Here is a 21211-nt window from a genome sequence, read left to right on the forward strand (position 1 = left end):
GTGAACGACAACCTGGACTCGCTTGCAAAAGGCCCAGCTAAACGTGATGAACTGCGAGTGCACCTTAACAAGGACGAACGCTCCTGTGTCGTCTACACTGCCGGCGCGGACCCCGATCGGCGCGACCACGGCATATGCATTATCGCCTCTAACTTCATAGAACCGAATGGTAGATTGGTGGCCGAAGAACTAGAGGTGATGGAAAGGCCTGGGTACACGAAACTCGAACCACAGACTGGGGTGAACAATGAGGTAGATGGCTCCATGATAGTGGACTTTTACATACGCCCCATCGCCCCGGATTTACAATATGACAAGTTTTGGTTTTCTCTTAACCCTGTGAGCGAACAATGGTTTCAACCTCCAGCTAATGTGAAGACGCGCAGGGCGGGAAGCCCCGATCAGGTCCGTGGGGGGCTGACGATATGCAGAGGAGATGCATCTGTCTTCATAACGGCAACAGGCATGGTTCACCTTAACGGACCTGTGTGGGTGCACGTTGGTACTAGCACCGATCAGGAGAGCCCTGGAGTCAGAACGGTGGTTGTGTTTGAGTGAATGTCTCCATTTTGTCAATGTGATCTCCCGAACATAATTGTACACTGTTGGTCACGGAAAGATCACATCTGTTGTTACTACCCCAGACTGTACATGAAACCAAATAAAGTTTGTCTTGTACGTACTATAAACCGAGTCTGTGAACGTTTTGGTATTACACAGCACACGTACTCACACATAGCCGATGACACAGTCAAGCTGATACGCGGTAACCCCTTTGTGTATTTCTTTTGTTTTATTTGACAAATGGTGATTGCAATGTCAACACATACAGTAGTGACAAGGATTGACAAGAACTAATATTGCACATAGAAACTAACATACTGCAGGTCGGGAAGGTTGGAACTGCAGGTCGGGAACGTTGGAACTACAGGTCGGGAAGGTTGGAACTGCAGGTCGGGAAGGTTGAAACTGCAGGTCGGGGACGACTCCAAACTCCGCCATGACCAAGACCAAAGAGCTTTCGAAGGACACCAGGAAAAGTATTGTAGACCTACACCAGACTGGGAAGAGTGAATCTACAATAGGCAAGCAGCTTGGTGTGAAAAAAATCAACTGTGGGAGCAATCATCAGAAAATGGAAGACATACAAGACCACTGATGGTCTTTTGACCGTGGGGTCAAAATGATCATGAGAACGGTGAGCAAAGATCCCAGAACCACACGGGGGGGCCTGGTGAATGACACTATTGCCAGTAAGTTACTGGAATTACTGATCTACAGTATCTTTACTGTAAACATATATTACAGTATAACAACAGCTTTACTGTAAATGTGGTTTACAGTTAGAAAGACTTACCGTGATTAAGTTTTATAGTATCACTGTACTGCAAATGTGGTTTATGGTATAACACTGTAATTGTGTACAGTATAATTTGTTTAGACTGTAATTGTGTTTTACAGCATATGAAATAATATTAACATTCATATTCGATATAAGAACATTTAAAACCCTCAGATGGTCATAGTCAAAAAAGGGACCCTTTTGGGTCCCCTTGGATTTTTGATTCTCAATATATCAGTCATTTTAAAGACTAGTTGCATGAAACTTGGCTAGGATGTGCATTTTAGCATTATTTTTAAAATTCATTGATCCCCTCTATGGTGTTGTGTATAGTAAAGGAGATTCACATAAGTGTTACCATCTGTGGTCCTCGTACCATTTTGGGTCCCATTGACTCCCATTATAATCACATATTTTCGATATACTGTAATCCTGACATGTGATAATTTTTTTTCTCGTGAAAATGGATCTAAGCCTCAGGCTTCAAAATAAAGGAAAAATATGTTTTGGATCCAATGAGCACAATATTAGGTACAGCACCACCATAGACATTTTCAGTGGTTTTGAATGCAGGACATGGTTATCTTATTATGCAAAATACATGACAATAAAACAGCTGACCACCATAAAATAGTCTCGATGTAGTGGAACTGATATAAGAGAGTGGTGTGAATGTGATTGAGAATATATTTATAATATATATTACGGGTTTCCCCCCCAAAAAAAATAAATAAATAAATAAAAAATAAACAGGGGTCTTTATGACAATAAAGCCATAAAAACCTAAAAAAATATAAAGAAAATTATGAAAAACTTTATATCAGTGGATAGGTCTGAAGTTGTTTAAAAGATCTGATGTGAAAAAAAAGTGAAAAAAAATTCATAAAATCCATTGCTATATCACCTTTTGGATGGGGACCATTTTGGGTCCCGAGGACCATAAAAGGGTGTAAATTTGAAAAACTCTTATTGCTCCAAAAATAATAAAGTATCCAAATCAATTCTGTTATGACTTTTTTTACCTATCCAAGGCTCTAATAACCTCATGCCAAGTAGTTCCATTTGCAACTCATTTTTTAAAAATATTGCATATTATGATTTTTTACCCCCCAAAAAACAGGGGTTTTTATGACAATAAAGCCATAAAAACCTAAAAATTATTAAAAAAATTATGAAAAACTTTATATCAGTGGATAGGTCTGAAGTTGTTTAAAAGATCTGATGTGAAAAAAAATGAAAAAAAAATTCATAAAATCCATTGCTATATCACCTTTTGGATGGGGACCATTTTGGGTCCCGAGGACCATAAAAGGGTGTAAATTCTGACGACCATCCATTAAGAACAATATGTACGTCTCCCACAGTGTGTGTCTGACAAGGTGATCAGCAACACAGGGGGCACCACAGGGGACTGTCCTCTCCCCCTTCCTCTTCACCCTCTACACCACAGACTTCAGCCACTGCACAGAGACCTGCCATCTTCAGTTTTCTGATGACTCTGCGGTGGTTGGATGCATCAGCAGGGATGATGAGACAGAGTACCGGGCTGTGGTCGACTCCTTTGTCACGTGGTGTGAGCAGAATCATCTGCAGCTCAACGTGGCAAAGACCAAGGAACTGATCGTGGACTTCAGGAAGACCAGGAAACACTTGACCCCTGTTTCAATCCAGGGGGTCAGTGTTGACATTGTGGAGGACTATAAATACATTGGAGTACACATTGACAATAAACTGGACTGGGCTAAAAACACCACAGCACTTTACAGGAAGGGCCAGAGTCGTCTCTATTTTTTGAGGCGACTGAGGTCCTTCAACAACTGCCAGAAAATGCTGAGGATTTTCTATGAGTCTGTGGTGGCCAGTGCGATCCTCTATGCTGTTGCATGCTGGGGGGAGCAGGCTGAGGGTCGCAGATGCCAACAGACTTAATAAACTGATCCGTAAGGCCAGCAATGTTGTGGGGATGGAGCTGGACTCCCTCAAGGTGGTGTCGGAGAGGCGGATGCTGTCCAAGATAAAGACAATGTTGGATAACACCTCCCACCCACTCCATGACATGTTGGTCAGTCACAGGAGCTCGTTCAGTGAGAGACTGAGATTACCGAAAAGCACCACTGAACGACACAGGAAATCATTCCTGCCTGTGGCCATCTCCCTGTACAACGCATCCACTTAACACACTGTTTGCTGCTACAACTACACATGTTTCTTTTCCAAATCATTATTTATAAGTGACTTATGTATATATATATATATATATATATATATATATATATATATATATGTATATATTGTACTATTCTTAGTTAGCGTATTGTCTGTCTTGTCTTAATGTTGGTTTAAAATGGAGCACTGTAACAAAAAATAATTTCCCCCAGGGATCAATAAAGTATTCTGATTCTGATTTACAAAAAACAATATAATTCAATAAAGTAGTCTCAGAATAGTGAATTAAACCAACATTTATTGTTGATATTTTTTGTTGATATTTTTTAACAAGAAAAACATTTTTCAACTGAATAAAAACAATGTCAATAACCAAAATAAATAGAAGCGTACATGAAAACTACACAGTCCTTCACCTTTCTGTGTCTGATTTTTTTAAGGAAAACAGTTTTTCATTCCACTAAAAACAGGACAAACCCACCAGCATGAACATTAAATAAACTATTACAATTGTAAAACAAAAATCATTTACAAAATATAATAATTATCAGTGGGTCCCAGGAAATAGAATGTGACATGGGATTTAGATTTCCGTTACCAGGATGGTCGGGTTCAGCGTAGTCTTTATCACCACCTGTCAAAGACACATCATCAATATTCATGTTTGCTCAGGTTATTCACTTGTTCACATCTGTCTGAGATCATTCATACTGTTGTATGGAGTGTACAGTATGTATATAATTATCAGCTATGTAAAAGATATTATCATCTCTGTATTCTTACCTAGTTGGAAGTCCTCCATTCAAACTCAGAGAGCCGCTGGAGGAAGGTGGTGATCTGAGGGCTGATGCTTGTAACCTTCCTCTTTACGACACGACCTGTCTTGCAGCTTGTACCAAGTTTTGCAGGGCATTTTGTTCCCATGTCTGGATTGATCCTCACAAAAGAACCTTTTAACGGAAAAGGGGCTGCTTTAATTTCAAAATTAAAACATACATTACAGCAATCACCTATATGTTTCTGCAACTGTAGTCAAGCTATCACATATATTTCATTCTTAAATGGTGTAAGCTTTAATGGTGTAAAGTATTTACCTCTGTATCATCTCCAGTGTGATGGACGCTGACTCCTGATACTCAAGGTTGAAAACGTAGTATGACGCAAAGAAGACAGCAAGGGTGCTGGTAAAGTCATGCATCTGCTCAGGCTCATAAAATACCTTGCCCTCCAAACTGATCATCCAGCGGCTTGCAGACATGAAATTATTCCCTAAAAACAGACAAGAGTCCAATAAGACAATGTGCTCACCCTTACAAATAAGGTTTCCACAAGAATGCTGGATAGCAGGCCTCACACTGTAAAAAAAAAATAGAATCCACACGGTTTGCTGCTGTTTCTCTTATTATTTATTATGTCATGAAAATTATGATCAATTACAGGAAAAAACTGCCTAATGTTTTGGCATTTTGGCCTGTGCTGAAATGTTAGGCTGTTTTTTTTCCTGTTGGTCATTGTGTATAATAAGAGAAACAGCAGCAAACTCTGTGTATTCTATTTTTATACAATATAAAACAGACAAACCCCTGTTAAGTAAGTTGTTGTGGGTACAAATACCACAATAATTACATAGATTTTTTACAAAAATATTACAAGAGGAAACTATTTATTTACCGAGCGCTATTACCCTTGGTGTGATGGGTAAGGTCATCTCTCTCTCAACAGACATCTTGGTGGAAAAAGCCTTTAAACACAAACACTGAGGCTACATCACACTGTCAGCGCAGCCAGCAAGGGCAGGAGGACAGCAATGTACCACACTGGGCGGGAAAAGACAGAGAGACAATTGTTAATTTAACGTTGCATTTATTTAACCCTTGAAAAATATATTTACATAAGTAAATAAAAGAAAAAAAACACACAACCCATCTTTTCGAGAATAATTCAACTAATTGCTCTTTTGACCAACCTAACACAGACGTTACATGGTTTTCCTATGAAAAAGACCCTGGAAGACGTTGTATTAAAGGAAAAAAAAACATACTCCCCTTCCCACTTAAAAAATTAATAAATATTAAACTTAGGTTGGAGTTCCTCGCGCCACCAACCTAATGTCACATTAACTTTTTAATGTTGTGTACTGCAGCTCACACAAAATTAAATAAAGCAGGCTAACCTACATGAGCAAGCTCAAAACTGGATAAGATTGTTTTAGCAGTCTCTAAATTTCCAAAAAAGAAGTTGTCTTTCTTTATTCTCATTAAATGTGTATTTTTACCTGCTGCTTAGTCAAACTCTCTAAGTTTGTGCAGCTTCCCCGCTTGAAAGGGATTGATGCATCTACCACAGGTGTTTAACTGGGTTTCACTCAATGACCAGGCAGATCTTTTGTTTTTCCTTTTCTTTAATCTTCTTTTCGGCCACAGTCAGCCATAGGTGAAAACCCTTTAAATACAAACCAAAAAACCCAAATACAAATTATGTTTGTTATCACACATCTGCAAATATTGTAAACAATCCCAAACACATTTTCTTTTTTTTCCTTTTTTTTTAAACACATCAATGCAGTGCATAAGCTTTGTAGTACAATATTTGCTTGAGTATTTTTAAATGCTCAAATTACGTAATTCACTAACAATTGTACATACACCTTGAGAAATACTGCTTTCTATTAAAGTGCTAAATTAAATAATCAATCTGCATTAGAACTTGAGCAGTAACAATAGTATTTATAACCAGCTTCTCTTAACCATATGCAAGCATTAACAGTCTTCCATATGCAGACCAACAATAAACAATGTTTACGAGCGTGCCGCTCGTAAACAGGCGACCAACTCACGACACAGTGCTAATGCTACATGCTAGCGGCAGCCGCGATTCTTTAGCAACTCACTTCAAAGTCTTTTACCATAGTCAGCAACCATTCCCTTACCGGCTGCCTCCCTGGCTTTGTAGATACTTCAGTTCCACACAATATTCATGTTGGCGACAACTTATTGAAGGAATTATACTGGGCTTTTCCCGAAAGTGGCACCTTCCTATTGCTTCCCAGTTCGCCTTTCTTTTTCTTCCCGACAGAAACCCAGACACAAGATTAGTTCCGCCCTCCAGTCTGTCACGTTTACGTTTTCCCTCAGGGCTCTTCACCCGGTTTGACTTGACAGTCATAGAACAGAAGCGCAGGAGGACAATGCACCACACTCGGCGGGGAAAAAAAGACAAAGACTGTCGTTGCGCCTGTGTTCCTCGCCCCTCCCCGTGTAAAATATATATCTAAATATATATTCAAATAAGAAAAGAAAAAAAAACACACACAACCTATTTTTTCCAGAATAATTCAGCTAATGTGCTATTTCGACCAAGCTAACACCGATTTTAAGCCCTCCCACACACACACAAACTATACATGCTCTTAAGAATTAATAAACGAATATGTTAGGGTAGGAGAGTCCTTTGCATTAATTACCTTATGATGTCCCGTTTGCAGTTTCCACACAGAGGTCCAACAATAACAGGTGCAAAATCTTTTGTCCTCTCGAGAATATCGTAAGAGTGAAGAGTTAACGAAGTTGGCCTTTCCTCTCCTGTCAATCACTGGATCACAGGTCATGTCAGTCAGGATATGGAGTGGTGGTTGGTAGAGGTAGGTGGGTAGGCGGGGCCAGCATGCATTCAGTGTGTGTTGTCTGGCCAAGTTGATACCAGCACACAAAATATTAGCTCTGAAGTTGGCTGTACTGGAGCATGAGAAATATATGCTTGTGTAACGATGTAAAAGAATGAATATGGTTTTGTTGTTGTTAAATTCCTGTTAAACTTGGGATCGCAACCATGGGTTTATTTTGGAACTTTTATTTTGAAAATCCGCAGCGGAAGTCTGCTACTGGTAAACGGGCTACCCCCCTGCCTATCGTTAGGAGCAATAAAGCTTTCGCTGTGGTAAGTCCTCTCCGTCCGCTCTCACAGAGCATGAGTTTAAAACATATTTTTTTAAATCCTCATCCAGAGAGTTTTATTCACACAGCGCTGGAAAGAGAAGCTGACCAGGGTTTACACTTGTAAGTACGATTATATTCTGTGTTCATGTTAAGCATGTGATGTAAAATGGGTTGTTGACTCTCATATTTGAAGCCGGCATGTTAGCTGCATTGCCGATGCTAATTCATTGTGTGTTAGCATCAAGCTAGCGGGATTTGGAGTTAACATGTTTTCATTTATTTGTCTTGGTTATACCAGCTATAGTTCAAGTTGCTAAGTCTTCAGTCTGTATTTTGTAATGTGAGAAATATATTATGTTCCAGATGTATGTTTTAATATGTTTTTCTTATGTCTCTCCTTTTGAAGAACTGTTTATCTATCTGCCAAACTGGAACGTACAGGGAGGGCCGAACACACATAATACAGTAGCTGCTAATGTGTTAACGGTAGGTATAACTACTATCGCAATTTTGTTTTAAAAAAAATACAGTAAGTAATTGTAAATAACCTTAATATACCCATAATGCAAAGCAATAATTAACTGTAGAAATGTTTTCAGGTAAGTTACTGGGCATTTTGTGGTATTTTACTGTGGAAAAATACAGCAAAGGTTAACAGTGCACATTGTGAAAAAATTTCGTACTGTAGTTCTTTAAATCGGTTACAAACATAGATTTTAGATGGAAGGAGCAGGATTTTTGTCCCATGCTTGTATATCTATTTCACATTTAAGCAGCGTCCCCCAAGATTTTCTCAATTATGGCAGTTTATCCACAATTAGGGCATAAATTTATTACAACTGGAGAGACATGCTGACTGCATTACAGATTTACAATGTGGGAAATATAACATAGCATAACATAACTCTCACCTCTGTATTGAAAGAAATGAAGCTCAACAGACCTGGCCTTGGAACTAGATGAAGCTGTCTGTCACGGCGGGGTGCACACCCGATGTGGAAACAGGACCCAAAGCAGATGATGACGAGGAGTAGTAAGTTTAAACAGAAAAGTGATCCTTTATTGAGATGACGGCAGGGAAAACCAAGAAACCAAAGCAAACTGTCAAAAACACTACGAAACAAAACACTAAGAGGTACTAAGACCTATAACTATAACTGTGGAAAACAGGCAAAGACGAAAACTAAGGCTAAGGTCAAAATAATAGAACCAGGCTAGATAGGGCAGAAGACGACCCAACAATGGCATGCAGAAAACAAAGGGCTTGAATATATAGATGACTTAATGAGGTTAAAATTGAACATATGTTATTCTGACAATGTGTTCTTCGTTCATATTCTGTCCTGTTATCCCTAATCACCCTAATGACAGGACATAAACATAATGTCCTGTCATTAGGGTGATTATATTTGGAGAGCATTTTCTCATTATCATTATAACAGCTGGGATCATTACGCCAAAATAAACAAATTACACATCCCACCGCAGTCAATTATGGGATGCATAATGTAGTCTGGCTGTGTATATGTATGTATGTATGTATCTAGTATAGATAAGAGGGCACTGTTGCCCAAAGGTAATGACTCAGAATCAGAATCAGAATGGGTTTATTGCCAGATGTTGAGGTTTACAACATTAGGAAATTGCTGCGGTGCTTCAGTGCAGACAATAAGAATTAAAGTGCTATGTAGAAAGAAAGATATGTGCATGAGATATACATGAGATATATACATGAGAATAAGAATTATGAGTGCTACGTAGAAAGATATATACATGAGTGCAGGTGGTGATCAGTGCCAAACATGAAATGATGAAGTGACACAGCGTAGGGTCATGTGTTAGTGGCGGGGACAATCATGTGGTAATTGTTCATGTGTCCAACAGCAGAGGGGAAGAAACTGTTCTTATGGCGAGAGGTTCTGGTGGGAATGGACCGGAGCCTCCTGCCTGAGGGGAGCAGGTCAAACAGACTGTGTCCAGGGTGAGAAGGGTCAGCTGAGATCCGGGCTGCACGCCGCAGTGTCCTGGAGGTGTACAGGTCCTGCAGAGATGGGAGTCTGCAGCCAATCACCTTCTCAGCAGAGCGCACAACACGCTGCAGTCTCTGTTTGTCCCTGATAGTGGCTCCATATTATATGCATTACAACACTGAGTCCTTCCAGTGACGTGCATTTGATGTCATTATGCTTGGTGTTGATAGAAATACTGAAATCTCTCTAAGTGAAATATTATTGTGTCCCGGGTTATTATGCTTGAATAATTGCTCTGCGTCAGAACAACCAGCTGCTGCGAATGCAGCAGTAAAGAAAATATGTGTTTTTCCTTCAGTCCGATGGAGGATAAATCTTAGAAAGAGTAAAAAGCAGTTGAACGATAATTTGAAGAAAGAAAATCCAGATTCTACCAGTTTCAGGCTTTGATTTGCTCAGGGGCAGTTGACAGCAGATCGACAGGGCCTGGCTTCAGACACGGTCAGCGTGAAGCAGAGGCTCGTGTTGGAGGGGCGGGCTGAGTCCGTTTGAAGTGTGTCTGTGTAAAAATAGCCGCTGCAGCCGTTTTGCGCGCCCTGGCCAGGCATACCAACCTTGGAACCAGGTGTACCTCCAGCCAGCTCGCAGGAGGGATCATGGGAAACAGTTTAGTTGCACATGGCACATCCAGGGCACAGCTACCTGCTGCACGTGCTTATCATCTCACCCACAGATGTGGGTGTGATGTGAACAGATGTTCACTGTGATATGTAAGACAGACATACAGTATCATAATATCGCAGCCTGTTTGCATTAAAACTCTCCTCTCACTGTCATTGGTTTAGCTTGAGGTTTTCAAACTGATAAGAAATAAATATACTGCTGTGATATAAGACAGACATACAGTGAGTGAGTCAGCCAAATACATAAAATTAAACATGGCTGATGTTATTCCAGGTACACACGTACCACAGACTTTTTAGGCATGTGTGAAAAGAGGTGTGCTCACTTCAGTCAATCAATCATACTATGTGTATTCTTCCCTTCGCTTCCCTCCAAGACATCTACAGGAAGCGGTGCCTGAGGAAAGCGGGGAGGATCATCAAGGACTCCAGTTACCCCAGCCATAAACTGTTCAGACTGCTTCCATCAGGAAGGAGGTTCTGCAGCATCCGGTCCCGTACAGCAGACTGAGAGACAGCTTCTTCCACCAGGCCATCAGACTGCTGAACACGTCATAGACACCTCAGCTTCACTACTGGAACTTCAACATTATGCACTCCACACTGTATATAAATGCCACTTGTTTTGCACATATTCAACTCTGTATATTCTATATATTTTATTATTATTATTATTTTTTTTTTTATTATTTTTATTTATCTATTTTTTACTATTTAATTTGTAAAAATGTGTATACACACACACACACACACACAGGAAAATATTTAGTATACACATCCAGAAATGCATACACTATTATATATTGTACATACAGTGGGGCAAAAAAGTATTTAGTCAGCCACCGATTGTGCAAGTTCCCCCACTTAAAATGATGACAGAGGTCAGTAATTCGCACCAGAGGTACACTTCAACTGTGAGAGACAGAATGTGAAAAAAAAAATCCATGAATCCACATGGTAGGATTTGTAAAGAATTTATTCGTAAATCAGGGTGGAAAATAAGTATTTGGTCAATAACAAAAATACAACTCAATACTTTGTAACATAACCTTTGTTGGCAATAACAGAGGTCAAACGTTTACTATAGGTCTTTACCAGGTTTGTACACACAGTAGCTGGTATTTTGGCCCATTCCTCCATGCAGATCTTCTTCTCGAGAGCAAGCTCTTTGGTCTTGGCCATGGCGGAGTTTGGAGTCTGACTGTTTGAGGCTGTGGACAGGTGTCTTTTATACAGATGATGAGTTCAAACAGGTGCCATTCATACAGGTAACGAGTGGGGGACAGAAAAGCTTCTTACAGAAGACGTTACAGGTCTGTGAGAGCCAGAGATTTTCCTTGTTTGAGGTGACCAAATACTTATTTTCCACCCTGATTTACGAATAAATTCTTTACAAATCCTACCATGTGGATTCATGGATTTTTTTTTCACATTCTGTCTCTCACAGTTGAAGTGTACCTCTGGTGCGAATTACTGACCTCTGTCATGATTTTAAGTGGGGGAACTTGCACAATCGGTGGCTGACTAAATACTTTTTTGCCCCACTGTATATTTATTAGTTTCAGGTTGGCCATTCTTGTATTTTGCTCGTTTGTGTTGTTGTGTTTGCACATCTCTGTTGCTTGTGGGGTTCGCACACAAGAATTTCACTCGCATGTGCTGTGCCAGTGTGCCTGCACATGTGATGTGACAATAAAAGTGATTTGATTTGATTTGATTTGATTATTCTTTGACAGACAACAGAGCACCAATCAGGCTCTCCAGGGAATCCCAACAGTCAACAGGACCCTTCACCATCATACATCCCTCTTGCTGTAGGCTGTAGAATAGATCTTTAGCTTGGTCTCAAGAGCCGAACAAGAAATATTGTCATCAGTTATAGTCATGGTTGAATTGGGCTATAGCCTCTGTCCAGGTCCACCTAAAGCAACAGGTAAATCTCATCTCATTGTTATTCTTTCATCATTGCGCATGCTCACATAGTTTTCATCCTGGATTTTAACTGCTGATGAGTACTTAGTAACCATCAGTAACTCCCTTTCACACATAAAGAAAGGTGTCGGAATAACATACACGTTGAACCACAGACACATAAGGAACAATAGTCATTGCATCTTCAACACGACTAGTACCAGCTACAAGTTGTATTCAGTTGTATTATTTTTGTGTTATTTTCTCCCACAAATTTGCACATTTTTATTTTTGAAGAATTTGTGTTTTTGTAAGTTTTCTATTGCTAAAATCAGGTCAGTATCTGCAAATCTGAATTCAAGAATAAAGAATGACCAGAAACTCTGTGGTCAGGTATTCCAGATTTGCACACAGGTACTATAAACCTGAAGAAGGCCAGGCTACTGGTATGCAGAAGGGAACTGTAAGGACCTGATGGGAAAGGAGCAGTGTTAGACAAACAGCAGTCTGGTATCCAGGTTACACTAAAGGAAAGGGGTCGACAGGGACTGAGAGACCCTGTTGTTAGAGGATGACTTCAAGTAGATCCTTTTGTTGAAGAGGATTACCCTTATTTCATTCCTGACCGATAACTACACTTATTATATTCCCGCAAATCACACGCATGCAGTTCTGCATGGTAGTGAAACCAAAGCACGTGCAAGGTTTCTGTGTCATAAAGACGCACATTTCAATAACAGACAGCTGCATGCCAAGGTGCTTCGGTGAAAACAAACACTCTGTGGCTTTCTGTTGGCGGAATCAAATTTACCTTGGAGGGCAGCTGTTTAACTGGCGTCAACTTTACCACTTTTGTCACGAAAATCTTCAACATGGCTCAAAAAGAATACAAGTAGCAGCATTCTCCGCCTGCCTCTTTCTTGTATATGTGTCTGAAAGCCAGTGTTTGACTGTGTGAAGAGGCGAAAGGCCTACTGGTGGAAGGGGTGGACCTAGAGTGTGGAGTGTCTAGTATTCTCAGGGAATTTAAAGACGACTTCTTCAATTAGTTAGTATGTTTGGTATCAACAGTTTGGCCTCTGTATTTTTTATTTAAATGAGAGGAGACAGAGAGGTTAATGACAGCACTCTGACTTTGTTAAACAATAACTCAAGTCTGGAACCGAATAGTTTTCACTTAAATTCAATTCTGACAACATAGCACCAAATCACAACAGTTGCCTCAAGGTGCTTTATATGGTAAGGTAAAAGCCCTATAAAGACAAACCCTCAACAATCAAGCAAACACCTGTATGAGTGAATACCTGGCAACAGTGGGTATTGACAGTGGGAAGAAAGAAACCTTTTTAAACAGGAAGAAACCTCCACCAGCAAAAACCAGGCCGAGGGAGGGCAGCCATCTGCTTTTCCAAAATAAAGTGATGTAGAAAAGTTAGGAATAGGAAAGCGTAAAAAGGCTGAGGCTTTCAAATTGTACATGAGCTGTCTAATGTCCATACAGAGCATTTTGGCTTTAAATGAAAAAAGCTTAGTCGGTGGCTGAGCTTCAGCTCATCTTTATTGTCTAAACGTGAACAAGAAACAGAAAGTTTATTTGTTAGTAGTGGATAAACTTTATCATTTAACAACAGGTGTATGTTAAGTTTCACTGCTTTAACCTTGCGCATTTGTAGGTGAGTTATCTCAACTTTTTTCTCAAACACGGCATTTCTCTCTCTCTCTCTCTCTCTCTCTCTCTCTCTCTCTCTCTCTCTCTCTCTCTCTCTCTCTCTCTCTCTCTCCGACCTACAATGCTATTCCCATGCGGCGTACCAGGCGGCCTCTGCTGGTCGCGCGCCATAGAGCCTGCGTGAAAACGCAGGTATTTCAACTAGGAGGATCTCTGCCTGGGGTAATGCCATTAGGGCCGCCCGGGTAATGCCATTAGGGCCGCCCACGACAGGGGGGTGCGTTTTTAAAACGCCCCCCTGTGGCTGTATATTTTTTTACAGCGTGAGGAAAGCTTTGGCGTCGAGGCGCTTGTTTCCGCTTAACCCTTGTGCGCCCGCCTGTTCTCGGGGCGTGGGTCGTGGTGACCCCCCGAGGTGTGTGTGTGTGTGTGTGTGTGTGTGTGTGTGTGTGTGTGTGTGTGTGTGTGTGTGTGATGATGATGATGATGATGGTGTGTGTGTGTGTGTGTGTGTGTGTGTGTGTGTGTGTGTGATGATGATGATGATCCTGATGATGGTGTTGGTGGCGATGGGGGGTCTTGGTAACCCCCTGGGGGGGGGGGATATGTGTGTTTTATGATGATTAGGGTGGGGGTCCTAGCGACCCCCTCGGGCATATGTGATGATGATGATGATGATGATGATTGATAGGTTTGGGGTCACTAGGACCCCCCGGGGGGCATATGTGATGATGATGATGATGATGATGATGATGATAGGTTTGGGGTCACTAGGACCCCCCCCGGGGGGCATATGTGATGATGATGATGATGATGATGATGATGATGATGATAGGTTTGGGGTCACTAGGACCCCCCCGGGGGGCATATGTGATGATGATGATGATGATGATGATGATGATGATGATGGGTTTGGGGTCACTAGGACCCCCCGGGGGGCATATATTGTGTGATGATGATGATGATGATGATGATGATGATGATGATGATGATAGGGTGGGGTGGGGGTGGGTCGCTAGGGGACCACCGTTGGGGCGCTTGTGTTATCACGGCGTCGGTGGCGTCCGGGGAGCTGCATCGCGGGAAGAAGAAGAAGAAGAAGAAGCGGCGCAGTTGGGACAGTACGTGACGGCGCAGTTTGTACACACGTGCGCTCGGCACTCGCGGCACAGGATCTTGGTCTTGACGTCTTTGCTCCTGGGACACACGCGGCACCTTCGCCTCTTGACCGGAGAGGAGTCGCGTGGCGTAGCGTTGTTAGAGGCTGCCTCGGCGGTAGCGCCTCGGGCCGCGACTCTGCCTCCTCCTCCTCCTCCTCCTCCCGGTCCTCGCGCTAAAGCCGCCCTGGCTTCGAGCATGGGGCGCGCGAGCGCTTTGCCCAGTCGCTCGAGGAAGAGCCGTCGTCTGTTGAGCTTGCCCGGCATCCAGTCGGGGTGAATTTCCCTCCACAGCACGAACGCGTTGTAGGCCGCCACGTCGACCATGTTGTGGAAAAGGGCCACGGGCCACCTGCGGGTCTTTCTCCTGCAGCTGTACGTGCTCACGACCTTGTCCAGGTTGTCCACTCCTCCCTTGGTGCGGTTGTAATGCAGCACCAAGGGCGGTTTCGCGCCGCTTCTGTTGCTGCTGCCGCCGCTGCTGTTGCCGCTGCTGCTGTTGCTGATGCGGCGGCTAGGCCGGGGCTCGGGGCCGGAGCGATGGTGGTAATAACGAGGAGCTGTGGTGAGGAGCAGCACGTTCTTGTTCTTCTTGGCCACGTAGGAGAGGATGATCGTGTCGGGCCCTCCTCCTCCTCCTCCTCCTCCTCCTTCTCGTCCTCCTCTTCCTCCCCCTCGTCCCGCGGAGCCGCCGAGTACCACGGATTCGACGGAGCCCACGGCCCTGCCCTTGACGCAGCGCAGCTCTCTGGGGATCTCGGGTCTGTTCGACCGCAGAGTGCCCAGCACGGTGTGGCCTCTCTCGCGATAGAGCCTATCGGCGAGCTCGCGCGAGGTGAAAAAGTTGTCGCACGTGACGTTGCGTCCCGGAGTCAGTCCCTCGGTGAGGTCCACGACCACTCGAGTGGCCAGGTGCTTTTCGGGAGGGCCGCGCTTGTCGGGCTTGCCGGTGTAGACTTGCATCTTCCACGCGTAGCTGGAACGCGCGTCGCACGCCACCCATATCTTGATCCCGTACCTGGCCGGCTTGCTGGGCATGTACTGTCTGAACGGACACCGTCCTGATGGATGGATGGAGAGAGAGAGAGAGAGAGAGAGAGAGAGAGAGAGAGAGAGAGAGAGAGAGAGAGAGAGAGAGATGTGGGAAAGTGTGGGGGGAGATTGGGGCAGAAACGCAAGGAGAAGACATTCAATTCAATTCAATTTTATTTATATAGCGCCAAATCACAACAAAAGTCGCCTCAAGGCGCTTCATAGATACAAAGACATAAAGAGTCATAGACTTCATAGCTTCATAGCTTCATAGACATAAAGACATAAAGAGTCATAGACTTCATAGCTTCATAGCTTCATAGACATAAAGAGTCATGCGAAAGCACCACAAACGCGGAACCCAACACGAGTATGCAACAGAGCAGCGAGCTAGCCCGTTTTCGTCATTCCCGCTCCTATTCCTCCTCCCAGTCACACACACACACACACACACACACACACACACACACACACACACACACACACACACACACACCACATAGTACGTACGTACCTCTGAACGGCACCAGTCTCTCGTCGACGGTGACCTCCGGTCCCGGGCGGTACATGGCGGGCAACCTCGCGCACCACTCGTCCCACACGGCTCTGATGGGGGCCAGTTTGTCGTAGCAGCTATCGCCGCCCTCGCCCTCGCCCTCGCCTTCGCCTCGCCCGGCCCTTCTGGTCTCCCTGTCGTCGAAGCGCAGCGCGCTCGAGTAGGCTCGAAAGGTCTTGAGCGGCATCGTGGCTCTGAACACGGACCTGCCGCTCTCGGCGTCCCACAGGCTCTCGCAGGCCTCTCCCCGGGACCTGTACACGCCGGCGAGCACGAGCAGCCCCAGGTAGGCTCGGAACTCGACGCGGCCCATGGGCTTCCATCCGTCGATGGCGGGCCTGCGCCTGCCCGCTTCCAGGTTGGTCATGGCGATCACCGAGTCCTCTATCTCCGGCGGAAAGTAGGCCATGAACGCGGAGGCCTCGTCTCGCGCCGCCGCCACGGCCTCTTCGGTGGGGCCTCGTCCCGGCGGGTCGAGGTCGTCGTCTTCTTCTTCTAATTCTAATTCTTCTTCTTCTTCTTCTTCTTCTTCTTCTTCTTCTTCTTCTTCTTCTTCATAGTCTTTGTCTTCTTCATCGTCATCGTTATAATCATCAGCGAGGACGTCTTCTTCTTCTTCTTCATCATCATTGGCGAGGATGTCTTCTTTTTCTTCTTCATAGTCTTTGTCTTTGTCTTCTTCTTCTTCTTCTTCTTCTTCTTTTTCTTCTTCTTCTTCTTCTTCATCATCATTGGCGAGGATGTCTTCTTTTTCTTCTTCTTCTTCTTCTTCTTCTTCATTGTCTTTGTCTTCTTCTTCATCATCATTGGCGAGGATGTCTTCTTCTTCTTCTTCATAGTCTTTGTCTTCTTCTTTTTCTTCTTCTTCATCATCATCATCATCATCATCGGCGAGGACGTCTTCTTCTTCTTCTTCTTCTTCTTCTTCTTCCTCTTCTTCTTCTTCTTCTTCATAGTCTTTGTCTTCTTCGTCATCGTCGTAGTCGTAATCGTCGGCTACATCAGCGTCGCGAGTTTCACCGACAGCGCCGCGGCCGCGATCGCGCCCAGGATCATGAACGCCACCTGCAGCGCGGCCGGCGTCGTCCTCTTGCCAAATCTCCCGAGTCCCCCGCCCCGGTGGGTCGGCGCCTGCTTCTTCTTCCTCTCCCTCTCGGCGGTTCGACTCGCCTTGCGAGCCGCCGTCCTGGCAGAGTTGCGACGCCATTTCGTAACCGCGATCGTCTTCCTCGCAACTACCCACCCCATCGTTTTCGTCCTCCTGATCCTCCGAGTGGCTCTCCTCCTCCTCGTCGTCTGCGAGCGTTCGGGCCGTCGGGTCGTCGTTGTCGTCCCCCTCGGCCTCTTGCTCCTCTTCCTTGCTCTCGTCCTCCTCCAAGTTCTCCTGTAGCTGCTGCTGCTGCTGCTGCTGCTGCTGCTGCTGCTGCTGCTGCTGCCGCTGCTGCCGCTGCTCTTGGTCTTCCTCGACCCCTAGCCCTCGATAGCGAAACGTGGCCGGTCGCAACAACGGAGCCACCGGAGCCGACCACGCAGCGTACGCCAAATGCGATGGCGATGGCGACGGTGATGGTGAGCGGGAGGAGGAGGAGGAGGAGGAGGAGGAGGAGGACACCGCTGGCGATTGCGATCCGCCTGTACCGACCTTAGTGCTCTTTGGCTCCCACGGTCTAGTGCGTGACATTATCTTCTTCTTCTTCTTCTTCGTCTTCTTCTGCTTTCGCCGGGGTGTTTCTCGACCACCTTTTTACAAGACTTTATATCTCTCTCTCTCTCTCTCTCTCTCTCTCTCTCTCTCTCTCTCTCTCTCTCTCTCTCTCCAATCACATCCCATCCAATCCCCATCCCATCCCATCCCCATCCCATCGGGGGGGGGGGGGGGGGATCTCGCGACCCCAACCTCCTCCCTCCCTCCCTCCCTCCCTCGGCGGGGGACCCGCATCCCCCGAGCCCGCCATCCCATCCCATCCCATCCCCATCCCATCGGGGGGGGATCTCGCGACCCCAACCTCCTCCCTCCCTCCCTCCCTCCCTCCGTGGGGGACCCGCATCCCCCGAGCCCGCCATCCCATCCCATCCCCATCCCATCGGGGGGGATCTCGCGACCCCAACCTCCTCCCTCCCTCCCTCCCTCCCTCGGCGGGGGACCCGCATCCCCCGAGCCCGCCATCCCATCCCCATCCCCATCCCATCGGGGGGATCTCGCGACCCCAACCTCCTCCCTCCCTCCCTCCCTCCCTCCGTGGGGGACCCGCATCCCCCGACCCCGCCGCTCTCCCCCTGGCGGGTGCATCAGGGTTAAAGCTCACTCCCGTCTGCTCACTTGTGTACGCACCTGGGTCCATTACACACATTCTCCACTCGGTCCGTCACAGCGGACCGTGACAGTTTAGCGCCCTGGGCGAACACTCCCTGTGCTCCCCCCCCCCCCCCACACACACACACACAAAACATATTAAGGATTGTACATTAACATAAAACTGTTGTACACACACACAGAGAGTATGCATAGTATGCAAACGGCTACCAAACAGCCATCATAATTCGTCATACAATGAGGACAATGAGGACAAACCAACAATTGACAATGACTAATTAATATTAAAATCTGTAACTTAATATATTGTTTGGAGTTTAGTCTGTTACTGTTGCTATTTTTACCATTTCTTCTTGGAGCAACTGTAACGCACATTATTTCCTTAGAGATTAATAAAGTATTCTGATTCTGACTCAGATTGTTTCAGGATGACCTGCCATTATCCAATGACACATCTGCTTACCTGTATCTTTTGCTCGTTTCTTCTCCTCTTCTTTTCTCTTTTGTCTAAACTGAGCACCTGATGCCTTTGAACTTTTCTTGTCCATCTTCCATTGGTTTTAATTTTGCAATCCAGTATGAACACCCATTCCTCAACCCGAGTATCACCACAACATAATCTAACAGACCTACACCTTAGTTCACAGATTCACTTTGTCTAAGGTGTATTTCTGAGATTTCACACAACCCAGGATTCAAATCATGAATACATGATGGGCTTGGATTTACATCATTAGAATGAAATGTGCTCTATTTGGAAGCAGCCGCCCCCTCCCCTGTGTGTGAGACTTTAAATCATCAAACTGTAAATTATAAATTTTAAATTGTTATTGATCCCTTTACCCCTGGTCCTAAAGTGTATATTTATTTTCTTACTCTTCTTATATATATTGTTTGTTTACTTGCACTGCTGTAACTGGAGCCTCGTCGTCTCATCTCTCTATATACTGGACTGTATATAGCGGAGATAAAGTTTACTTTGACTTCAGCAGCGAGCAGGCGCACCGAGGGCTCTCGCGCTCACTTTTTGTGTATAGAATTTCGAAAAAACATCGGTGCAAATTATAAGTCTAGTGTTTTCGTGTTTGTTGGTTTGTTTTTATTTTGTTTTATTTTGCGAGTTGGTTATTAGATGCTGCTCCAGCCGTTCAGAGAATCCCCCGCCGCCCCGCCCTCTCCTCTCTGCGCTGCAAGCAGCAGGCGCACCTCACAAACGAAGGGCTCTCTTACTCCCAGCAAATGGGCGATAGAAAACCAATCAGTGCCTATGCCATTCCCAATATGCGCTGGCTGACGTCGGGGCAGCATGAGTACGAGCATTTTTTTCCCCCCAATGCCCATGATGCCGCCCCCCACCACGATGCCATGTCGCCAGTATCTAAAACCACTACTGCCTGTAACACCTGTAACATTCAGCAGTCGCCTCATTGTTCTGACACACACAACAACACTATTGACTACACTACACACTAACTACACAAGATTTACGCTAAACGTCGCAAATCCCTCACATCTCAAAACACCGCCGTCACTCCTAAAACTTCCCCCTTCCCAAACAACTAAATGCCATGTTGCCATATCATTTTTGATTGGTCGACATGATACATTTTTCCACCAATAGGAAAGGGTGGGGTTGTTTTGGTTTTGTTTTTGCTCACAGGTGGAGAGTGCTTTCGCGTGTTTTCCTTATAAAACACAGTTTCTTCCCGCAGTAAATATAAACAACGATAGTATTCAGGAAGTAAACCAAACATTGAATATATTTTTATCATAACTCTGGTTTTACGTGGCCTATCAACACAATTTAAAAATTGTTATAAAGTCCACACTTTTTCCGTCAATTGTTCCGTCTGTCCTGCTCACATCTCCAATGGTTGTACACGTTGTCATTAATGTGGCTTCACTCCACATCAGCCACGCCGCTTTGCTAGCTGCTGTCATAGCCTGTCAACGACGTTGATTAGCTGTGTATATACGGATGTCAATCGCATTATTGGCTGGACTATGGGATAAGGTGGCATCATTCTAATCCCATATGGGAGCAGCCAGTCACTTACCGACTAACACTGCAAAACAGTATTGTTAAAGTATTCATTTTAATTTCAATTCAGGTTAGATTTTTTTTTGTGCACAACACAGATTTTCTGTGTGCAGAGACTGTGCCAGCAGTGCGCAATTGCACATGTGCGCAGCTTAGTAGTGATGTGTCGGTTGCAAACAAAACGGCTCTTAGAGCCGGATCTTTGACGTGAACGACGCGAGCCGGCTCTTTATCGCGAGCCGTGGGTTTTCTTTTTTCTTTCTCTCACCCTCTCTCTCTCTCGCACTTTTTTCCGCTTCACTCTGCATGCAAGCCTTGTGCTTTGCGTTGGGAAGAGGGGGGAGGTTACACTGGCAGTAGCACAGGAACAGAGCGGGAGGGAAAGAGAGCCAGGGACAACAACGTCACATTACAAAGGAATAGTAATCATCCACA

At 44.7% G+C, this 21211-nt stretch overlaps 1 protein-coding gene and 2 long non-coding RNA genes across 5 annotated transcripts; 1 reads left to right on the forward strand and 2 right to left on the reverse strand.

The window, feature by feature from the left end:
• Positions 1-3789: 3789 nt before the first annotated feature.
• On the reverse strand, positions 3790-6708 carry LOC309692460. 2 transcript variants are annotated; one of them, XR_014272317.1, is made up of 6 exons: positions 6438-6708; positions 5784-5950; positions 5193-5325; positions 4603-4777; positions 4292-4458; positions 3790-4142 (listed from the first exon to the last, which is right to left on the reverse strand). It is a non-coding gene; the product is annotated as an uncharacterized lncRNA (long non-coding RNA). The 2 variants fall into 2 exon arrangements; XR_014272318.1 differs by having other exon boundaries at positions 5180-5325; positions 6438-6706.
• A 533-nt stretch (positions 6709-7241) lies between these two features.
• Positions 7242-11808, forward strand: LOC309692461. 2 transcript variants are annotated; one of them, XR_014272319.1, is made up of 5 exons: positions 7242-7444; positions 7530-7563; positions 7850-7929; positions 8369-8476; positions 10474-11808. It is a non-coding gene; the product is annotated as an uncharacterized lncRNA (long non-coding RNA). The 2 variants fall into 2 exon arrangements; XR_014272320.1 differs by having other exon boundaries at positions 7249-7563.
• Positions 11809-14722: 2914 nt separating this feature from the next.
• Positions 14723-18102, reverse strand: LOC309693076 (uncharacterized protein; the record flags this gene model as incomplete). Its single annotated transcript, XM_082512052.1, has 2 exons — positions 14723-15894; positions 16380-18102. The coding sequence occupies 2 exons, from the start codon at positions 18100-18102 to the stop codon at positions 14723-14725; spliced, it is 2895 nt and encodes a 964-aa protein (XP_082368178.1).
• Positions 18103-21211: the final 3109 nt, after the last annotated feature.

The sequence above is a fragment of the Aulonocara stuartgranti genome, assembly GCF_965226115.1.
Source record: "Aulonocara stuartgranti genome assembly, chromosome: 17".
Lineage (NCBI taxonomy): Eukaryota > Metazoa > Chordata > Actinopteri > Cichliformes > Cichlidae > Aulonocara > Aulonocara stuartgranti.